Source organism: Nansenia antarctica (genome assembly GCF_963989245.1).
Source record: "Nansenia antarctica genome assembly, chromosome: 10".
NCBI classification, from domain to species: Eukaryota; Metazoa; Chordata; class Actinopteri; order Argentiniformes; family Microstomatidae; genus Nansenia; species Nansenia antarctica.
The window spans coordinates 33,920,065-33,943,394 of NC_137680.1; the positions used below are offsets into that span (position 1 = coordinate 33,920,065).

General features: G+C 46.6%; 1 protein-coding gene across 1 annotated transcript in view; it reads right to left on the bottom strand.

The window, feature by feature from the left end:
- Nucleotides 1-1,753: 1,753 nt before the first annotated feature.
- Nucleotides 1,754-23,330, bottom strand: part of plekhg4b (pleckstrin homology domain containing, family G (with RhoGef domain) member 4B) — a gene marked incomplete at both ends in the record, with an annotated part of 52,661 nt that continues 31,084 nt past the window's right edge. Inside the window, 20 exon segments of the mRNA XM_080541231.1 lie at nt 1,754-1,759; nt 2,991-3,226; nt 4,945-5,235; nt 6,062-6,178; nt 6,592-6,769; nt 7,370-7,540; nt 8,264-8,488; nt 8,934-9,023; nt 9,451-9,700; nt 11,682-12,127; nt 12,404-12,853; nt 13,467-13,631; nt 14,733-14,855; nt 15,063-15,201; nt 15,803-15,945; nt 16,512-16,610; nt 17,310-17,426; nt 19,815-19,901; nt 20,999-21,092; nt 23,207-23,330. Coding sequence (XP_080397357.1) covers nt 1,754-1,759; nt 2,991-3,226; nt 4,945-5,235; nt 6,062-6,178; nt 6,592-6,769; nt 7,370-7,540; nt 8,264-8,488; nt 8,934-9,023; nt 9,451-9,700; nt 11,682-12,127; nt 12,404-12,853; nt 13,467-13,631; nt 14,733-14,855; nt 15,063-15,201; nt 15,803-15,945; nt 16,512-16,610; nt 17,310-17,426; nt 19,815-19,901; nt 20,999-21,092; nt 23,207-23,330 — 3,551 coding nt within the window.

Consider the following 23,330-nt stretch of genomic DNA (forward strand, 5'->3'; position numbering starts at 1 on the left):
AGTAACCATATATATTCACAAAATGTATCCGGTTTATCAAAATAACCCTTATATCTATCTGATCTGACGGTTTTTTTCACAACGTTATTACTTGTCACTTTAAGCCCAGGAGGGAGTTAGCGATTAGCGATGTTTAGCTTAGCTTAGTTTAACAGAAGTATCTTCACTTTTAACATGACTTCCCGTGGTCGTAGAGGGCTGGTCGACGGCTTAAAATGACCGTGTAGACCGTGTAGACCTTATCCAGCTATAGTCTTGTGTTTCTACCCCGGGCATAGCCGGTGTTATTCACGGACAAACACTCCTGTTAGAGTGGTCTGATCAGCAGATCATTTTCTCATAAAGTTGCAAACGCAACTCAGCAATTCAACTTAATTTAAAAAATGCGCGTTTCGTTCAAGATCCATTAGAGTAGGACATGTACAGTTATGATAACTACAGTCATATGTAACTTTTGCATGGCACATTCGGAAGTATCAGCTTCCATATCCTCATAGGTCGTGACGCGTGCGCGTGCCAGCTGGTCGTGATGCGTTAGGCCGCACCCCCGGTAGCTTTTCCCCACACGGAAGGTTTTGCCCTGACAGAGCCACGTGCGTGTTCATGTGTGCCCACATGCATGCGCAAACCGCGGAGGCGCGCTCGTGTTTCAAAACGTGCATGAAGTCTAAACTTAAGAACTTTTCAAACCACTTCTTAGCGCTAGGAGCAAAGTCAGATCGCATAATAGCAGGGGCGCCTAGTGCACTTCATTAACATATGAACACTCCCACAATGAGTAATATATGCACGGGAGTCTTACGTCTTATGTGTGGGCGCCTATCGACACCTGCATAATAGCAGTAGCGCGTATGAAGCGCATAATAAGGGTGGCGGTAGGTCTTAACCTGGTGGTGCGTTTTAATTAAGACTTAAGACGGCAAGTTAAGAAGTGCATAATAGGGCCCCATGTGTGTCTTGTGCTGTGGTCAGTGTAAAGGTCTTAAAATAGAGTGCGTGTTAGAAGGTATGGGGTATATTTCTAGAAGCAACTTTAGTATCAGTGAATGATTGTTTCTTTTTTACCTGCCATCCGTTAAAACTATCGGTTAAAACTGTTAAAAAAACAACATTCAACTGCATTGTTTTACTTTCTTTCTTTCTTTTTTCCTTTTCTTTTCCTTTTCTTTTTTATTTGTTGAGTAGATCGAGATGGGTAAAACAAATGCATTTCAACATGAGGCATGAGGAGGAAGTAAGTAATCTTGAGCTTCTGAGCTTTTTAATATCATGTTTAATACTATGTACAGACTGTCAATGCCCACAGCTCTGGTAACAATATGAAAAGACACACAGGACAACGTTGCTTGTATTTAAACAGAATAGCTGGCAGCTAATCATGACAACTGTCTGTTGTTAACTTTCCATTTGTATTTGTTTCCTTGAAAAATACATAATAAAAAAACTCATCTACAATATACAGTGATACATATCTAGTTCATTAAAACAAATATACAGACCATGACGTACCAGCAGCATTTGTGATGCCATTTGTTTAGTACTGCATAGCAATGTCCAATTTACAATACATTATTATGAAATGATACAATACATCATTATGAAATAGATCATTATGAAATGCCCAAAGTGTTGTCTTTATTCAAGGGTTCTCAATCTCAGTCACGAGTGTGTCTGTTGTTAGCGCTCCGGAGCTGCACGTCCTCTGCTCTGGGCAGGAGGCTCCTCTCTCAGTAGTGTCCATCTCCCAGTAGCCTCACAGCTAGGGAAGACAAGAAACCATCACATGTTTACCAAAAAAGTATTTTCTTAACAAACTAGGAACGTTTGCCAATGTATCTTGTTAAAAGTATTTCTCATGTTGGCTATCTGCTGCCACCTAGCTGTGAGGTTCAACAACAGTCATTGCACATTTCAAAATAATTGTTACGGTATATACAAATTCAATCTAAGAGTATTTTGGGAGTGTGTTATCCTTTGGTGTATGAAATGCCCACATTTAGCTTTCAAAACATATGAACATGCATCCACCTCAAACACAGTAGAAGCACCGCAGACACAGGGACACAGAGGGGCGTGAGAGGGACAACAACAAACACCCAGAAGCTTGACAAGACAAACCACCCATCACACTTCAACAGCCATTTAACCCATCGGGCGCTGCCATGCAGCACAGTACAGTACAGTACAGTACAGTACAGTACAGTACAGCACAGCACAGTACAGCACAGTACAGTACAGACACAGTGTGGCCAGTTGAAGGCATGTTCTCACACAGATTAGTAGTCACAGGGAATGGAGCTCCTCCACAATGTTAATGAGGCTGTGGACAGCAACAACACACAAGTCCACTCTGGCGAGACCAATTACTTACTGAGCTAAAACCCCTCTGAGTCAGACCACTGTAGAGAGGCCTGTGAGAGGTCTTGCTCTGGCGAAAACAGAACAACAAAATGGTGGTGAGAGAAAAAAGAGGGGGAGGCAACGGCTACAATGTGGTTTGGGTATATTACTTTGGCACAAGGTGGCGGTAGCGGGCTGAGTGGGGTGAAGTACGTCAATGTGTGAATTCAGCAGAATCACTATCGCCTCACGACACCTTCAAAATGCGGTCCACTACGACAACAACGGCACACCAACAGTAAAGTATTCCAGCCAAAAATATGAGCAGTCATCTTAGAATCTTGCCAAATATGAACTACACCCTCATGGCTGTACTGTGTATATGTTACGGTGCATGTGGGAATACGGTACATGTGTGAAAACTAGGGTTAGGGTTAGGTGCTACGTCGACTTGGTACATGCTGGCATGTCTAACCCTAACCCTAATCCTAACCCTATCCCTACCTCTAACCCTAACCCTAACCGTAGCACCCTAGCACCTAACCCTAACCCTAGTTTTTCCACATGTACCGTATTCCCACATGTACCGTAACATACATACTACCCTACCTGTTTAGAAGGATGTGGCCGTGTCAAAAACAAACACTCACTGCTGTGATGAACTTGGTACTCTGGGGCCGGGCGTCCTGCTCCTCCTGGAACAGCGCGGTCGGGCCCATGTGAGACAGCGTGGAGGGAGAGGCGGACGAGCACAGGTACGAGGAGGAGGAGTCGTTGGTGAAGGTGTCTATGACGATGCTGGGGAGGCCTGGGATGGCGAGGGTGCTCAGCCCTGTCACACTGTCGCTGGAGGTACACTGGGAGGACGTCTCTGAGCTCTCTGTGACTGACGGACCACACAGGAGGAACAGGAGTCGGACACGAATATGGTTTCAGAAAACAACAGAAACGACATCCTCTCAAGTGTTACGACCGACCGAACTGGTTAGAATCGGACAAAAACAGTTGTGATGTGGTAGCTGTTAGAGAGGTTACTGAAGGTCTTTGCACACTGATGTGTTTTTTACCGTTTTTTTTTTACAACTCATGTTGTGTCAACATGTTGTGTCAATCACACCTAATCCGAAATACCAGCCAAAAGTCTTTTGAGAGTTGTTTTTGACCACTCCACCATGGTGGAGGGACACATCGTCAAGTTAGAACTGCAGGGGCCTCATTTATAGAAAGTACTTTGGATCAAATTTGATCTTACCGGTGGCGTACGTAGAAAACCAGGTCAAGTAGTGATTTATACAATTTCAATGTGAGTCAATTTGACCGTGGAAACGATCGTAGCTCTACGTCAGGTATTGACTTGACGTACGCACATTACCTACTGGTTATGCAGAGTTATTACAGGCATGTGAGCCGCACTCGAACACGTGAAAAACGTTGCCTACTGTAATTCATGCGAAGTGAAAGTGGCTCGTAATAAAATTAACGATGTTGTTATCAGCCAAGAAAATGAGTTTAATTCAAGATTTAAAGGGAACTGATGTTTATGATTGTATTTCAGTCTTCCTTTATATGCCATTAGGCTATTGTAGGGTGTAATCATTCTAAATTGAGGCGTGATAAAGGCGAGGCTCCCGAAGAGCGTTGGCGGCTGCGTGTCTATTTGTGATAAAAGACAATCAATCTCCTCCTCAGTAAAGTTTTTCTTCTTTCGTTTGTCTACCATCGTGTGAACTCGTCAAAGGTGCTGCTCAACACCTCAATCAAGCCTATTTATAGCACTTGGCTTAATTCAGCCGCTATAATTGAGCCGCTATCACAGGGTGTAAATACAAAGCTCATTCACCTGCGTTCAATTTCAAGTATATTTGTTATTTATAGACGGAGTACGTACGACAGACATACGCAATCTTAAACAAGCGCAGCCCGTTTTATAAATAATGCTTACGTTCATTTAGAAAAATGTGCTTACGTGCAAGTTAAAGATGACGTTCATGTACATTTTTATAAATGAGGCCCCAGGACAGTTGGATTAATGTTTACGGAAGTACATGTCTCAAGTATTATCTCGGCAGTTAGTCGAGTGAAAGAAAAACAACATACAGGTGATAATTCACACAATATAATACCACGAAAGCGTACGGCACTAAACAATAACATTCATTTGGGCAGCATCACTAAACAATAACATTCATTTGGGTAGCATCATACTCAAACTCAGGCAGAAGGGCAGGGTCGGGGCAGGTGCACACACTGTCACAGACTGCCAATGCATCATACAGGTACATCATTCAGCATGGTTATAGCTGTTTCTTTTTCTATTCTCAAGTAGTGACAGGAGCACAAAATAATCCTCACTGCTTGATGACTCTGTTCTGCATATTGCGAAATTTCGCAACGTCGATATAACTAAAAAACCGCATCAGACACTAATAAAACGCATCGGACTCTAACAAAACGCATCGAACGTCAGTCTCTGCGAGGTCTCTGTGCGTAACGTTTTTTTTTACGGATGATGGATTTTAAAAGTACACGTACGAAAAAAACGCATCAGTGTGCAAAGACCTGGAGAGAACCCTGGTTGGGGTCACCCACAGTGGGGTCACTCACTCATGGAGGGCTGGCTCCCTGTGTCCTGCTCCAGCTCATCCTCCTCAATGCAATCGTAGGGCCAATGGCCGAAGGAGGCCACGCTGCTCAGGGGGTAGGGGTGGGGGTGGGGGTGGGGGTGGGGGTGAGCAGGCGAGGGGTACAGGTGGAGGTTGAGGGAGCCCAGCAGGGAGGAGGAGGACTGGCTGCTGGAGGAGGAGGTGCTGCTGTTGGAGATGGTGGAGTGAGGCCTCTTGAAGGGCGTGGAGTGGTCAAAGGAGGACACAGCGATAGATGCCCTGGTCCTAGACTCTGTGCAGGAGAGAGAGAGAGAGAGAGAGAGAGAGAGAGAGAGAGAGAGAGAGAGAGAGAGAGAGAGAGAGAGAGAGAGAGAGAGAGAGAGAGAAAGCACACTTCCACAGTCAGTAAGGCCGAAAGTTTGGGTGAGGAATATTTTGTAAACAGAATTTTAAAAAAATCCTGTCGGTACAGGCGCAAGAATTAGAATTAAAAAAGGAATTGAAATAATTCCTGTTTCGCTCGATGGAAGAAAAGCTATTTGATTCTGAATGCTAGCAAATGAGTTTACTTTACTTCGTTTGGTTCAAGAGGTCGCCTCAGAATCTCTGTGGCTTTGGTTACTTTTAATTAGGTGTGTTCACTTCAAAGACTACAGCTGTATCTGACATCCAGAACTATCCTGCGGAAACAAGCCCAGGCGGCCTCTATTCTACCTCTGCCAACATAAGACGGTAGACCAGGTCTAAAGACGTCCTGAGAGTACCCACATATTTCACAGGGGGGGAAAAAAGAAGTAAGCGTTTAAAGGAAGAACAAAAGAAAGGTGCCCGGAAATGATGTGGATGGTGTGTTTTGCTATCTCTAAATTGACAATAGGCTCCTATCCCTGTTGTGAGAAACGTGTGTGTGTGTGTGTGTGTGTCTGTGTCTGTGTATCTGTGTGTATCCGGGCTGCACTCAACAGGGATTTACTATCAGGCATCTCATCAGCAGCTGGATTAGCAGACATACTGTTGAAAACAACACACCCGTCAGACAGGCACTGAGGAATCACGGTGAAGAGCATCAACACAGCGAGAGGAGAGTGACTGTATGGCTACTGTAGCAGACCGCTCACCTGACCCCTTCATGAAGTAATCAATGGCTCGGTCGCTGATGGCTGCGTCGCTAGGCTTGATATCCATGAAAGGCTTGCTGCCGATCCCCATGGAGACCATCTCCTGCATGCGCAACTCTGCGTTCAAAGACGTTAAAGGGCACTGTAAAATGGCTATTTCCGAAAGGCATCGACCCCACAAGGAGTTTCACATTTAATGGTAAAACTCAACAAAAACAACAGAAGCTTTCCAGTATTTCTGTGTCTAACCTATACAAAAGCTATGTCGAAAAAATGAAAAACAACACTGTGCTAGATTAGGTATCAGAGGTTGACTTTGACAACAGTCAGACATGCTACCGCTAACGGGTAGTGTACAGAAGGCTATCACCAGCAAATTTAAGAGGAAAGAGAGTATAACTTGTTCCAATGGACCATATGAATCCAATACAGGCGTACACAAAGGGGGCACTGATAAAGTACACTCTCACCTATGACCCCGCTAGCCCTAGAACCACACCCACACTGTCCCAGACTCGTGTTTTTCTCACCCCTGTTTCGGAGCGCCTGCCTCCAGAGGATCTTGCCGATGATGGCGGTCCACACAGCCTTGACCTCCCCGGAGCTGGCCTGCAGGATGAACGTGTCCTGGGATTTCCTCCTGCGGAACCAGATCTCAAAGCGCAAGCCGCTGTCGCCCACGCTCTCCGTCATCCCTATCTCTGCTGTCTGGAGGTACATGGAGAAAACACATTTTACAAAACAGGGCTGCTTTGATAACCTAGCTAACAGTGGTGGTAAACTTACCAACCCCCCTCCACGCCCCCCCACAAAAAAGAAAAGAAAAACAACAACAACTTTGTCTGTCAAAACATTACAACAGAGCATAAATGTAGTCCTGATAACTAATACGTGAAACGGTCTAGTGTTTTGGTCCGCATGTTGGCAACCAATCAAAATGTTCAGACTTTTATTTTGAAACGCGGAAATACGTTTCAACGTTGTTAAGAATCACGACACAAACTCGCTAGTCAAGCCAAAATACTGCAACCCAATGGATTAGGTGAGTAATCCCCACTGCTACCTAGTTAACTAGAACACTACATTGTTAGCAGGCTCACAAAACAAGCTGTGTTAGTTGACTAGCGATGTGTCGTTGATTTCCAACAATGAGGAAATATATTCAATTTTTTGGGAAAGAAAAGTCTGAACATTAAATCGGACGCCGACCAAATGCGGTATGCAGAAACAAAACACTAGACTAGACCGTGTCACATATAATGATATGACTTTCGGTACAAATTGGAATGAACGGTTTTGTCTCGATACCTTGTATGACTGTTTGTAGATGTAGATGTCATATCCTCCCTCTATCTTTTTGGTTTTGCTGAAGAGGATGAGGTCTTCGAATAAGAAGACGTGTCGGAGGTACTTCCTCCGTCCACACCAGACGATGAACTCATCCTGACAGCGCAGCTGACCCTGCTCCTTCAGGTTCACCTGCAGACAGAGGGAGGCAGGGCTGTGGATTCACATCAGAGACAGTGACTGTGTTTACATGCACACCATAATCCGATTAAGGTCAATATTCGGGTTATTGTAATATTCAGAATAAGGTGTTTACATGCGCCGTAGCAACTGGAATATTCCGTTTACATGTTAATTGGCATATTCCCGTGGTTCGGTGGGACAATGGTTGTTACTAAACACTAAGGTGTTTACATGTCACAATATTCAGATTCAAACAGGCATATGCCAGGGGTCTTAATCTGAATATGGCCTTAAGCGGGTTCGGTACGTGATTACATGACTCTTGCCCAATCTGAATATTGAGCATATTCCGATTAATACAGGTGGTGTGCATGTAAATGCAGTCAATATGTGACAGCAGCTGGTGAAAGCGGGAACAAGAATAAAAGTCAGAACATTGTGATTGGTAGCTGACTTGTTCCCTCTTTCGCCAGCTGCTGTCACATAACATGGGGCAGGATGCTCAAGTCGATACTGTAGAGCTACAGTACACATCCTGTCACTATTTGACACAATGAATGAACAACGAAAAAAACACTAGCCAGCCGTTAGTCTTTATGATATTTTCTGAACCTTTTAAGATACATTGAGTACATGACATCATACTGTTGACACTTCCCATATCCCCTCTCTCCATCCCATAATCCCCTATCTCTCTCTCTCTCTCTCTCCCCCCACCCCTTCCTTTCTTACGTCACAGCCGCGGATGGCGTCCATAGCCAGCAGGTCGTTGCCGTGGCGAAGCTGGAACTTGACCATCTCCTCGGCCGTGCGGAGGTCGCTGAGCTCCTGCTCCTGTGATTGGCTGCACTCCTTGATCAGGTCCTTCAGCAGCAGGGCGTATTTGCTCATCCTCTGGATAGGCTTCAGAAGGTAGGACGCCAGGTCCATCTTATCACCCAGCTCCATCTGCTTGTTCTGGAGAGGGGAGGGGAGGGGGGGAGGACAGGGGAGGAGGAGGGGGGGGGGGGACAGGTCCATCTTATCACCCAGCTCCATCTGCTTGTTCAGAAGGTCCGACGGATGCATGGAGGAGGAGGATGAGAGGGGGGTTCTGCTGTCTTACACATGTACAGTCTACAGTAACTGTAGAACGTTGGACTTCATTCATAACTCTTACACATTACCACAAACTGTTGGTGTGTTCTGTTTTTTTCCACAAGATGGTTTCTACGGTCTTCATCCTCTGACATTATGTTGTTGTTTTGTTCATCTTGTGGGGTTGAAGTTAAGGTGTTTTGTACATGTTGTGAGGTTGAAGTTAAGGTGTTTTGTACATGTTGTGAGGTTGAAGTTAAGGGAAGCCGACACATAGACCTGTTGTTTAGGACGGAATATAACCAGAGCCGTTTTCCAGACGCACCTTAAAGAATCCATTCCCATGGCTGATGAGCAGAGTGTCTGACTGGGGCTTATTCTTGCTGTAGAGAGCATACATTCCAAACTGATCCTCCTGCACACAAGATTAACAAGTTACGACACTGTCTACAGTAAAAGGTATACACACATTTCTACACGCTAGGCCAAACACTGAGAACCGTTTCTCTCATGGCGGGGAGAAAACACACAGGCCTGGTTTCCTTCAACTAGAAGAATTCGAATTCTCCTTGACTTGGACTAAAACATTTGCAACTTTGAGGTCACGTCGTTTAGATTCCCAGTGAGTTAGGAGGGCGCAAATCCTCACACGTTTCTAAGTAGGAAAACTATATTATGAAATAGTTATGTGTAAGATCACCCCGGCGATTGCAAGAGAAGGGTTCATTGGGGGTTTCTGTGGTGTCATTTACTAAAACACAGCACAGACAGTCTAAATACTATGTGGTAGTATGTTAAGCCTCGGGCGGGAAGCCCTGGTGGGTGGCGGGAGGAGGACTCACGTGTCTGAGGAAGCAGCTGCTGATGGACAGGGGGGAGTGGGCGCACGACTCCAGCTCCCCTAGGAAGTGCCGGCTGTGGAAGTCACACAGCTTCTCCAGGTTCCCGAAGATCACGCTGCGTTTCCCGCGGAGGTCCTGGGCCAGGTCCGGACGCTCCATCTCGGGGAAGTAGTGCTCCATAATGTAGCCTAGCGACCGCACGTATTCCCGCTCCGTGGCGATCATCTCGTCCATAATGTGCTGCACTTTGCTGTAGTAAAGTCAGAACATTGTGATTGGTTGCTGACTTGTTCCCGCTTGTCCCCGAGACACCTGTGTTTCCCCTATACTATGCCTCCTAAGACTCTACTGCCCCCCTTGTACTGTCTCTTCAGTGTCCATAAAAAAATAATAAAATAAAAAAATCACGACGACTGCCAGTGGCCCCTGGCCTGAGCTAGATTACACCTCCTGCTAGAACTGGTGGATTGATGATTCACTTCCTTAGTCAAATGTATCGATTGTAAGTCGCTTATTTGGAATAAGACGTCTGCTAAATGCCCAAAAATGTACAGTTAGGTCCATATATATTTGGACACAGACAGAATTTTTTTAGTTTTAGCTGTTTACCAAAATATCTTCAAGTTACAGTTATATAATGAATATGGGCTTAAAGTGCAGACTCTCAGATTTAGGGTAAGGGTATTCACATCCAAATTGAAGGAAGGGTTTAGGAATTACAGCTCTTTAATATGTAGCTCCCTCTTTTTCAAGGGACCAAAAGTAATTGGACAATTGACTCAAAAGCGGTTTCATGGGCCAGTGTGGGCTATTCCTTCATTATTTATTCATCAATTAAGCAGGTACAAGGTCTGAGTTGATTCCAAGTGTGGCATTTGCATTTGGAAGCTGTTGCTGTATACGCACAACATGCAGTCAATGGAGCTCTCAATGCAAGTGAAACAGGCCATCCTTAGGCTGCAAAAACAACCTAATCCATCAGAGAGATAGCGGGAACATTAATAGTGGCCAAATTAACTGTTTGGTACATTCTGAGAAAAAAATAACGCACTGGTGAGCTCGGCACCACAAAAAGGTCTGAACGTCCATGGAACACAAGAGTGGTGGATGATCACAGGATCCTTTACATGGTAAAGAAAAACCCCTTCACAACATCCAGCAAAGTGAAGAACAGTCTCCAGGAGGTAGGCATATCATTATCCAAGTGTACCATAAAGGGAAGACTTCACACGAACAAATACAGAGGGTTCACCACAAGGTGCAAGCCATTCATAAGCCTCAATAGAAAGGCCAGATTAGACTTTGCCAAAAAACATCTAAAAAAGCCAGCCCTGTTCTGGAACAGCATTCTTTGGACAGATGAAACTCAGATCAACCTGTACCAGAATGATGGGAAGAAAAAAGTATGGATAAGGCTTGGAACAGCTCATGATCCTACGTTTACTACATCAGCTGTAAAAAACGGTGGAGGCAGTGTGATGACATGGGCATGCCTGGCTTCCAATGGCACTGGGTCACTAGTGTTTATTGATGATGTGACAGAAGACAGAAGCGGACGGATGAATTCTTAAGTGTTTAGGGACATTCTGTCTGCTCAGATTCAGACAAATTCAGCAAAGTTGACTGGATGGCGCTTCACAATACAGATGGACAATGACCCAAAACATACTGCGTATGCAACCCAGGAGTTTTTTAAGGGAAAGAAGTGGAATATTCAGCAATGGCCGAATCAATCACCTGATCTCAATCCGATTGAGCATGCATTTCACTTGCTGAAGACAAAACTAGAGGCAGAACACGAACAAACAACAACTGAAGACAGCTGCAGTAAAGGCCTGGCAAAGCATCACAAAGGAGGAAACCCAGCATTTGGTGATGTCCATGGGTTCCAGACTTCAGGCAGTCATTGCCTGCAAAGGATTCTCGACAAAGTATTAAAAATGTACATTTTATTTATGATTATGTTAATTTGTCCAATTACTTTTGAGCTCCTGAAAATAGGGGACTATGTATAAAAATGGTTGCAATTCCTAAACGTTTCATACAATATTTTTGTTCAACCCCTTGAATTAAAGCTGAAAGTCTGCACTTCAATTACATTTCGATTGTTTAATTTCAAATCCATTGTGGTGGCGTACAGAGCCAAAATTATGGAAATTGTGTCACTGTCCAAATATTTACGGACCTAACTGTAAATGTAAAAAATGTATCCCTTGCCGTGTTCCCCTCACCTGCTCTGTTTGTGTCCGTCTCCCTCCTTGGCGTGTCTGGGGTGTGGGCGGGGGGAGGAGAGGGACAGGCTGTGGCTGCGGCCCAGCGCGGGGCTCTTCACGTCGGGCCTCTGCAGCTTGGTCTCCACCTGTACGTTGTTGGCCACCTCCAGGCCGCGGATGTGCACGCCCGTGTAGCCCTGCAGGTGACTGGCGTCCGCGTGGCTCGCTCCGCTCATCTCGTAGCTCGTCGTCACCAGGCTCTTCTTCATGATCTTCTTCAGCGGCTGCTTCTTACGGTGGTGGTACCCCGCCCCGGAGGAGGCCCCTCCCCCAACCCCTCCCACACCCACCCTGGAGGAGGAGGAGTAGACCGGCTCCGAGTGACAGGAGGCGGACGAGTCGACGGTGCAGTCGCTGTCCGTGTCGTCGAACAGAGAGGGGCTGTGCCTCGGTTTCGGGTCGCCCTCGGAGGAGGAGGGGGGAAAGGAGGAGAAGAGGGCGGTGGTGGAGGAGGAGGGGGGGAAGGAGGAGGAGAGGGCGGTGGAGGAGGAGGCGGTGGAGGAGGAGGGGGGGAAGGAGGAGAAGAGGGCGGTGGAGGAGGAGGAGGAGGAGGAGGGGGGGAAGGAGGAGAAGAGGGCGGTGGAGGAGGAGGCGGTGGAGGAGGAGGGGGGGAAGGAGAAGAGGGTGGTGGAGGAGGAGGAGAAGGAGGAGGGGGAGGGGCTCCTGGTGAAGGGGCCGGCAGAGTGAGGCTTGGTGTGATCGTGGTCATACTCCAGTAGCGGGAGGGGGGTCCTGTCCGTCAAAGCGAGCGACTCGGGCAGACTGAACGCTCCCCGCTCCCCCGTGTGAGTCTCTGCGTCTCCTCCGGCGGTCTCCGGGGGGGCGGCGGCCTCGGGGGCCGCTGACGCTGCTGCTGCTGCTGCTGCTGCTGTGGCCTTGACCAGCGTCTCCTCCAGCTGCCGCCGGGTCTGCTGGCACCTCTGCCACAGGGCGTCCCACTGCCGCAGCTCCCGGGGGCTGTCCAGGGACAGGACCCGCTCGTTGAGTGCGCCGAAGCTGTCCGGTGAGAACTGAGAGGACGCCTCGGCGCGGTAGTCCCGGAGGATGCGGAGCACGGCGGGAGGGAGGCGGCTGGTCTCCATGTTCAGCTGGCGGAAGTAGTCGTGGCAGCGCTCCATCCACTGGTTAGCCTGCAACGGGGGAGAGAACAGACAAGCCTGGTTTGGTTACGTATGTTATTATGGGGGCGGCTGTGGTGCAGGAGGTGTGGTGTGATGTAAAAGTGTGTGTGAATGGGTGAATGAGAGGCTGTTGTAAAGCGCTTTGGATAAAGGCGCTATAAGTGCAGTCCATTTACCAGTATACTGTACATGCAACATTGATACGCAGGGGGCTCTTGGTGGCGTAGCACACTAAGCGTCGACCATGTAACCGCAGGGTTCCCTGTTTGATTCTGGACTATGTACAGTATATATATATACATATGTCATCCCTTCTCTCACCCATCCTTCCTGTCAAATCTCTACTGTCTCTATCACAATAAAAAAATAAATATGAGTGGGACTTCCCCACTCAGAAAAAAATACTTTAAAAAAAACAAACAAAAAAACTGTCAGACATTGAAGTTGCTCTGTTTAGTCCTTGCATCCATTCCATTTCTCCAGCCCCATCCCTTGGCTGTTGACCAAAAAAAAGTGGCGGTGGAGCCTGCATTGTTGTTGTTTGAATTCCAGCATATTTAACCAACCAGAATCAGGCTGGTTGTGATACAGCTCCAACTAAAAGAATCAGGTGTGTGTTTACCGAGTGGTAGAAGTGGTACAGGCTGGTGAGGATGTCCAGCTGGGCCCTCCTCCTCTCCACACAGCTGAGGACAGAGCTCAGGTGCTGCTTCAGGTCCAGCAGGGCCGCGCTGGGGAGGTTCTCCATAGACTCTCTCACCAGCTGCAAACCCTGCTTCTGCCGCTGCTGCGCAAATAAACCAGGGATGAGTACAATAGACCTATTGCTAAGCCACGCCCCAAAATAGAAATTGTCCAATCATATCACAGCAAAAGTCACTACAGACAGAAAACTCGGACAAACAACTCGGTAATATCTGATGGTGAAAAGCTTCTAGATGAAATATTCTTGTTATCTTTAAAAAACATGTCTATTGCTTGCTGTGGTAAATCAGAAATGTGAACTCCCGCGATTGTAAGTCATTGAATGTCATTCAGTCATGGTCGGTTAGTCAGTCAGTGAAGGATTTGAGCGAGCGTTGTTTGTTGTTGTTTGTTTGTCGAGTTTTCAAAGGGGGCGTGGCTTAGCAATAGGTCTATTCTGGGCAGGGTATGATCAAAGCATGAAGCGGTGTAAAGACAGACCTGGGTTAGTGTTAGAGGACAGACAGATGAAGCGGTGTAAAGACAGACCTGGGTTAGTGTTAGAGGACAGACAGATGAAGCGGTGTAAAGACAGACCTGGGTTAGTGTTAGAGGACAGACAGATGAAGCGGTGTAAAGACAGACCTGGGTTAGTGTTAGAGGACAGACAGATGAAGCGGTGTAAAGACAGACCTGGGTTAGTGTTAGAGGACAGACAGATGAAGCGGTGTAAAGACAGACCTGGGTTAGTGTTAGAGGACAGACAGATGAAGCGGAGTAAAGACAGACCTGGGTTAGTGTTAGAGGACAGACAGATGAAGCGGTGTAAAGACAGACCTGGGTTAGTGTTAGAGGACAGACAGATGAAGCGGTGTAAAGACAGACCTGGGTTAGTGTTAGAGGACAGACAGATGAAGCGGTGTAAAGACAGACCTGGGTTAGTGTTAGAGGACAGACAGATGAAGCGGAGTAAAGACAGACCTGGGTTAGTGTTAGAGGACAGACAGATGAAGCGGTGTAAAGACAATGCACTGAACATGTACAGTAGAAATTGTGTTAACTGCCATTTGCCTTATTGATATAGATATTTTACCGTGACAGCAAATTGTAATTCAGTGTTTTTCTATGACAACTTTTGAAGAACCTAGAAGAATTCTGACTTAATAAACTCAACTAAACTTCTGTTTTATGACATGACACTTACTGTTGACTCCTCTACAAACTGGTCCAGACTCTGCCTCATGTCTTTGACTGTGCCCAAGGAGAGAGTGAGGGAGTCCAGGGGAGCGAGGTGCTTCTCTCCCTCCACACTGAACCACAGCTTCATCTGGGGAGAGAGGCAGAGTAGGATGGAAACACACACTTGTGTACAATAAGACCACGTACAATACATTCTCTGATGACACCTTGAACATAAGTCAGTCACTGAGGATCAACAAGTAGCAAAATGAGCAACGATTTCATATAATAAGCCAAATATTATAAATATTATTATAAATATAGAGAACTTGTATTTTCTGAAGCAGGAGACTACCTGATCTGTCTGTTCTTCAAACTTGCGGACCTCCAGAAGGCTCTCTAGTTGTTTCAGAGACTTGTTGGACAGGATGACCAGTGTGTGGACCTCCTCGTCTACCTGGTTATACAGCGCCTTCACCAGGTCCACCGCATCCCTGGGTGAACCAAGGAGGAGGCGAGAGCAGAGGGTTGGCAAAGCAAGGGCAGAAGATTGGTCACTGGCTGCACATCTGTGACACAAGCATTCTAATGCTTTGGGATCCGATGTAATGATCTGACTTTTCTTTCAAAAAATGTGAATACATTTCCGCTTTGTCGAAAATGAACGACACATCGCTAGTCAACTAACACAGCTTGTTTTGTGAGCCTCCTAACAATGTCAAGTACTGTTCTAGTTAACTAGGTAGCAGTGGGGATTATTCACCCAATCCATTGCGTTGTTGCAGTATTTTGGCTTGACTAGCGAGTTTGTCTTGTGATTCTCAAAACCGTTGAAACGTAGTTCCGTGTTTGGAAAATAAAAGTCAGATATGAGGACCAAAGCATTAGAATGTGTCACATATACTTGTGTTGGGTGTTACTGTATGTCAAACAAATGAGGACTTCACAAAGGGCTTCTACATAACCTCTGCACCTCGAGAGACGGCGTGATGTGAGCCTTCAAACATGAAACATTGGTAGAAGAACTGAATGTCAACATTGCCCTTTGATCTGAAGCTGCTGACAACACCATCTCCTACCCTGCTACTGTCCTACCTGTAGTTGTCATTCTCACAGGCCTCCTCCTTCCTGATGCGGGCAAGGACCGTTCCTCCTTCCAGTCGGAGTCTGTTCAGACGCGTGTCGTCCAGCACGCGCTTCATCAGGCTCTTCTGCTGCTCAATCACCTCCGACACCTCCTGCATGAGACACAAACACTGGCTTTACACACACACACACACACACACACACACACACACACACACACACACACACACACACACACGCACACACACGCACACACACACTGACCTGCCCTCAACCCTGAACCCCTTATCAAATCAGTTCCGGAAGTGCAATAAACAGGGGACCTGATTCTCATGATGAATGTGATACATGTGTTAGCTTGACTCAAGCTGTTGTAGGGTGAAACACATGTTGCTAGGCGGGCCTGCCCAGTAAACAAAGAGTCCAAAAGACGTCCTCAGGGAAGCCGGAATGTGGGTTCAGATGACGTCTTTCTAGGACGTCCAGATGACGTCTTTCTAGGACGTCCAGATGACGTCTTTCTAGGACGTCCAGATGGCGTCTTTCTAGGACATCCAGATGACGTCTTTAGGACGTCTTATGGACTACAGAAGACGATTCTGTAGTCCATAAGACGTCCGAAAGACGTCATCTGAACCCACATTCCGGCATCCCTGAGGACGTCTTTTGGACTCTTTGTTTGCTGGGTGGGGACAGAGCCGGGGGTCGGGGGTCTGACCTTGGAGGTCTCCAGGCCGCTGCTGCTGCTCAGCATGGTGATGGAGCTCTGCAGGGAGGAGATGGCCACGCTGCAGCTGCAGGCAAACGGCTCGATTTTCTGCGAGACGAACCGGATGTAGAGAGAGGAAAAAACGTTACAGCTCAACAAACAGTTCAACAAAATGGAGCTATCGGCCCTCTCAGTGTTGATTCAGTGTGAAAGCGATGAGGTTTTTGATCTGTTAATAAATAAATAAATGACCTGACATCATAACATATATGGCAATAATAATAATAATAATAATAATAATAATAACCTTTATCAGTATAGCGCTGATTATGATTATATAATCATAATTTAATTATTTAGTAATTTAAAGGCAATATTAAAAAGATGGGTTTTTAGTATTGACTTGAACATATGTGCTGAGGTTGCATCCCTAATGTAAACTGGCAGTGCATTCCACAATCTGGGTGCATAAAATGAGAATGCAGCCTCACCTCAAATCTCTTCTTTTGTACATGTGGTACACAGAGAAAACCATCGTCAGAAGACCTGAGAGCTCTATTGGGCTGATATGCTAGCAGAAGACCTGAGAGCTCTATTGGGCTGATATGCTAGCAGAAGACCTGAGAGCTCTATTGGGCTGATATGCTAGCAGAAGACCTGAGAGCTCTATTGGGCTGATATGCTAGCAGAAGACCTGAGAGCTCTATTGGGCTGATATGCTAGCAGAAGACCTGAGAGCTCGATTGGGCTGATATGCTAGCAAAAGGTCTTTGGACATAACCTACTGTAGCAGAATAGATTTGCTACCTGTCTGAAGTGGATCCAGTGGTTGTGGTCGTAGTGGAAGGTGCCCTCCAGGTCTCGGGTCAGCTGAGTGGAGTCAATGTGCTTCAGCAGGGCTTTGAGAGACGTCAGGAGCTCGGTCTGGGAACAGAGGAACACAGTCCCAAACTCAGGGCTCACACTTCACTTTCTCCCTCAGATACACAATAAGTATCCACTTTCTGTCCTTGACTTTGGCTGTGGAAGATATCAATATACCAATACTGTATATCTATGGTCATGGCAGTACATAAATATGTACTTGGAATTGTACGATAGGAACTTCAAATCTGACACGATACCAAATGAAGGGGACAGTACAACATGATACAATGACTTCACTAGACGTCATGATGAAATGTGTCATTCATGATTCATTGTGCTGACATAACGGCCCGGACCACTCTGTTTAATCAAGACAAATAATCAATCACAATAATTGATCCACGTGTCACGTTGCTTACGGTAGGGGATCCTGATCTGATCAGATATTGCGTGGCTTTGTGATGGCTGTTTTCACTGGGACCTTTCACTGCCGTACATTCTCCGCCTGGCCGACATGCAGCTTCTTGCAGACATAGCTCAGACATAGCTCAGATACTCAACAGCTCTCAACACACACCAGGACCTGACAGGCTGCTAGTTTAGACCTGACACACTGCTAGTTTAGACCTGACACACTGCTAGTTTAGACCTGACAGGCTGCTAGTTTAGACCTGACAGGCTGCTAGTTTAGACCTGACAGGCTGCTAGTTTAGACCTGACACACTGCTAGTTTAGACCTGACACACTGCTAGTTTAGACCTGACACACTGCTAGTTTAGACCTGACAGGCTGCTAGTTTAGACCTGACAGGCTGCTAGTTAAGACCTGACACACTGCTAGTTTAGACCTGACAGGCTGCTAGTTTAGACCTGACAGGCTGCTAGTTTAGACCTGACACACTGCTAGTTTAGACCTGACAGGCTGCTAGTTTAGACCTGACAGGCTGCTAGTTTAGACCTGACAGGCTGCTAGTTTAGACCTGACACACTGCTAGTTTAGACCTGATAGGCTGCTAGTTTAGACCTGACACACTGCTAGTTTAGACCTGACACACTGCTAGTTTAGACCTGACAGGCTGCTAGTTTAGACCTGACACACTGCTAGTTTAGACCTGACAGGCTGCTAGTTTAGACCTGACAGGCTGCTAGTTTAGACCTGACACACTGCTAGTTTAGACCTGACACACTGCTAGTTTAGACCTGACACACTGCTAGTTTAGACCTGACACACTGCTAGTTTAGACCTGACAGACTGCTAGTTTAGACCTGACAGGCTGCTAGTTTAGACCTGACAGGCTGCTAGTTTAGACCTGACACACTGCTAGTTTAGACCTGACACACTGCTAGTTTAGACCTGACACACTGCTAGTTTAGACCTGACAGACTGCTAGTTTAGACCTGACAGGCTGCTAGTTTAGACCTGACACACTGCTAGTTTAGACCTGACACACTGCTAGTTTAGACCTGACAGGCTGCTAGTTTAGACCTGACAGGCTGCTAGTTTAGACCTGACACACTGCTAGTTTAGACCTGACAGGCTGCTAGTTTAGACCTGACAGGCTGCTAGTTTAGACCTGACACACTGCTAGTTTAGACCTGACACACTGCTAGTTTAGACCTGACAGGCTGCTAGTTTAGACCTGACACACTGCTAGTTTAGACCTGACACACTGCTAGTTTAGACCTGACAGGCTGCTAGTTTAGACCTGACACACTGCTAGTTTAGACCTGACACACTGCTAGTTTAGACCTGACACACTGCTAGTTTAGACCTGACAGGCTGCTAGTTTAGACCTGACAGGCTGCTAGTTTAGACCTGACAGGCTGCTAGTTTAGACCTGACAGGCTGCTAGTTTAGACCTGACAGGCTGCTAGTTTAGACCTGACACACTGCTAGTTTAGACCTGACAGGCTGCTAGTTTAGACCTGACACACAGCTAGTTTAGACCTGACGCACTGCTAGTTTAGACCTGACACACTGCTAGTTTAGACCTGACAGGCTGCTAGTTTAGACCTGACAGGCTGCTAGTTTAGACCTGACAGGCTGCTAGTTTAGACCTGACAGGCTGCTAGTTTGGCCTTCTCCCTCAGGTCAATGATAAGACGTTGACAGGCAGTTACAACAGTATCACAACAACAGGTCCTTGGGGACTCAGAATAGTATTTCTAAAGTTGTATCTTTTCCTTCCTGATGTAGCATTATTAGTCCTTGTGGAACAAGCCAAGATTGTTGCTACAAAGCCGATGAGAAAAATACTCCCAAGATATGAGACATATGAGATATGAGACATTCCACTGACCGTGTGGGCCAACTTGGAACAACATATTCCCCGCTGACAAAGATTGAATACTGTAGAAAACCCCCACGTGTGACCTGTACTGTAGTGTATTATCACTACATTTGACCAACTACTTAGCATGTTTGGTAATTAATTTCTTTAATTACCTGTACAGTCATCTCTCTCTCAGGCTTGATAGTTGCCTCCTTGTCCACAAGTAACAGAACTGAGTAAAGTGCGTTTGGTAATGATGCCTGCGGATAAAGCGTGAAAAGCAACTTCGTTAGATCAGTTGAAATAAACACAGATGACTACATGAAAGCTTCCGGGGCAGACCCAGACTAAATCACACACCGTGCTTTTTCACAAGCTGCACCCCGCCTCTGGAACTCTCTCCCTCAACCACTCAGAGACTCACCCTCACTCTCCACTTTGAAATCCCACCTCAAAACCTACCTGTTCTCCCATGCACACAACCTCCCCTACCCCTAACCATCTCCCCTAACCCTGCCACCCCCCTCCCCCCCCTGGACATGCATACAACCTCCCCTACCCGTAACCATCTCCCCTAACCCTGCCACCCCCCCTCCCCCCGTGGACATTGCTGTGTTAATTGTTCCCTGTGACTGTTCGTTAACTCTGTGTTCTATGTGCTCATGTTATCTGTTGCTTGTTGTTTCTGTGTTTTCAGTTTTTCCCATATTGTCAGCGTCTTTGAGCCCCGGAAAAGCGCTATATAAATACAATGAATTATTATTATTATTATTATTATTATTAATACAATGGAACATATCTATTGAGCTTGCTTTCAGTCTCATGACACAGTAAATACACAGTATTTTCATAGACAACTTGGCAAATATTGCCCACCTCTTTTTGAAATAACAAGCAAGATGATCAAAATCAGTTATTAACCATAATTGATATCGATTGGGGAGGGGGGCTACATCATTCTAACATCTGATGGTTTGAGATCAGTTAGGTAACTAATCATCACAACATGAAAACTCCTTGTGTGCCTTGCTGTTGGCAAGCTGCAGCCCAACCCTGTGTCTGTGTGTGGTTAATCAGACAAGAGAGGACAGGCCTTCACACCAGCCCTCAGGACAGCCCTTCTGCCGAAAACATTTGATGGAACAAAGTCTTGCAAAGTGCATCTCTGTAGGTCTCACACATCTCCAGAGAACGGGAAGGAAAACAATGGTCTAGAAGGTTCCAACACGACTGAAGTGTAATGGCAGTGAGAGAACATGACGTTAGGCCATAAAACACTGTAAAGAACAGGGGGGGGGAGGGGGGCATCAGACTCCCTGGGGGTGTTGGGAGGTGATTCCATATGTTCCATTCTCACCTGAAGTTCAGACAGGGATGAGAACAGGACTGGACTTGGCTGTTGTCTCCTTGTGTCCACAAGAACCGTGAGGCCGGCCTCCCGCCTCTCTCTCCTGAAACCAGGAAGAGTGTGTGTGTGAGGACGACAGAGTTACAGGACACTTTGATGCCTACACCACCCAGATACAGGACACTTTGATGCCTACACCACCCAGATACAGGACACTTTGACAGCTACACCACCCAGATACAGGACACTTTGACTTCTACACCACCCAGATACAGGACACTTTGACTTCTACACCACACAGATACAGGACACTTTGATGCCTACACCACCCAGATACAGGACACTTTGACTTCTACACCACCCAGATACAGGACACTTTGACAGCTACACCACCCAGATACAGGACACGTTGACAGCTACACCACCCAGATACAGGACACTTTGACAGCTACACCACCCAGATACAGGACACTTTGATGCCTACACCACCCAGATACAGGACACTTTGATGCCTACACCACCCAGATACAGAACACTTTGACAGCTACACCACCCAGATACAGAACACTTTGACGCCTACACCACCCAGATACAGGACACTTTGATGCCTACACCACCCAGATACAGGACACTTTGATGCCTACACCACCCAGATACAGGACACTTTGATGCCTACACCACCCAGATACAGGACACCTTGACAGCTACACCACCCAGATACAGGACACTTTGATGCCTACACCACCCAGATACAGGACACTTTGATGCCTACACCACCCAGATACAGGACACTTTGATGCCTACACCACCCAGATACAGGACACTTTGATGCCTACACCACCCAGATACAGGACACTTTGATGCCTACACCACCCAGATACAGGACACCTTGACAGCTACACCACCCAGATACAGGACACTTTGACGCCTACACCACCCAGATACAGGACACTTTGACTTCTACACCACCCAGATACAGGACACTTTGACGCCTACACCACCCAGATACAGGACACTTTGACTTCTACACCACACAGATACAGGACACTTTGACAGCTACACCACCCAGATACAGGACACTTTGACTTCTACACCACACAGATACAGGACACTTTGACTTCTACACCACACAGATACAGAACACTTTGACTTCTACACCACCCAGATACAGGACACTTTGACAGCTACACCACACAGATACAGAACACTTTGACAGCTACACCACCCAGATACAGGACACTTTGACTTCTACACCACCCAGATACAGGACACTTTGACAGCTACACCACACAGATACAGGACACTTTGACAGCTACACCACACAGATACAGGACACTTTGACAGCTACACCACACAGATACAGGACACTTTGACAGCTACACCACACAGATACAGAACACTTTGACTTCTACACCACACAGATACAGGACACTTTGACAGCTACACCACACAGATACACGACACTTTGACTTCTACACCACCCAGATACAGGACACTTTGACTTCTACACCACACAGATACAGGACACTTTGACTTCTACACCACCCAGATACAGAACACTTTGACAGCTACACCACCCAGATACAGGACACTTTGACTTCTACACCACCCAGATACAGGACACTTTGACTTCTACACCACCCAGATACAGGACACTTTGACAGCTACACCACACAGATACAGGACACTTTGACAGCTACACCACACAGATACAGGACACTTTGACAGCTACACCACCCAGATACAGGACACTTTGACGCCTACACCACCCAGATACAGGACACTTTGACTTCTACACCACCCAGATACAGAACACTTTGACTTCTACACCACCCAGATACAGGACACTTTGACGCCTACACCACCCAGATACAGGACACTTTGACGCCTACACCACCCAGATGCAGGACACTTTGACGCCTACACCATCGAGTTTGATGGAAACTGTCTTCAATACAGGATGGTGGGAGGGAGCTCTACATGTACAGCAATGAAGACAAAACAAGACAATACGAGAAGACAACGTGTATACATATTACACTACAGTACATTAGAGCAGCATCATGGCATTCTGTTCAGCGTTAGCGTAATGAGCTTATAGTGGACTATATTGACCGAGTTCCTACACTCCTCAATGTGCTTCCTGTTTGTAAGGTACAGTGAGCCTGGACGGTGTCAATGTCAACGTGTCACCTGAGCGGTGGTGACTCAACTTACCGGAGCGTGGAATAGTAGTAGCCCAGGAGGCAGGTGAGGTCTTTGGCTGTGCAGCTCTCACCTGTCCACACCACGCCCCGCGCGCACACCTGCACCACCACACGCCCACTGCGGTCTCTGTTTC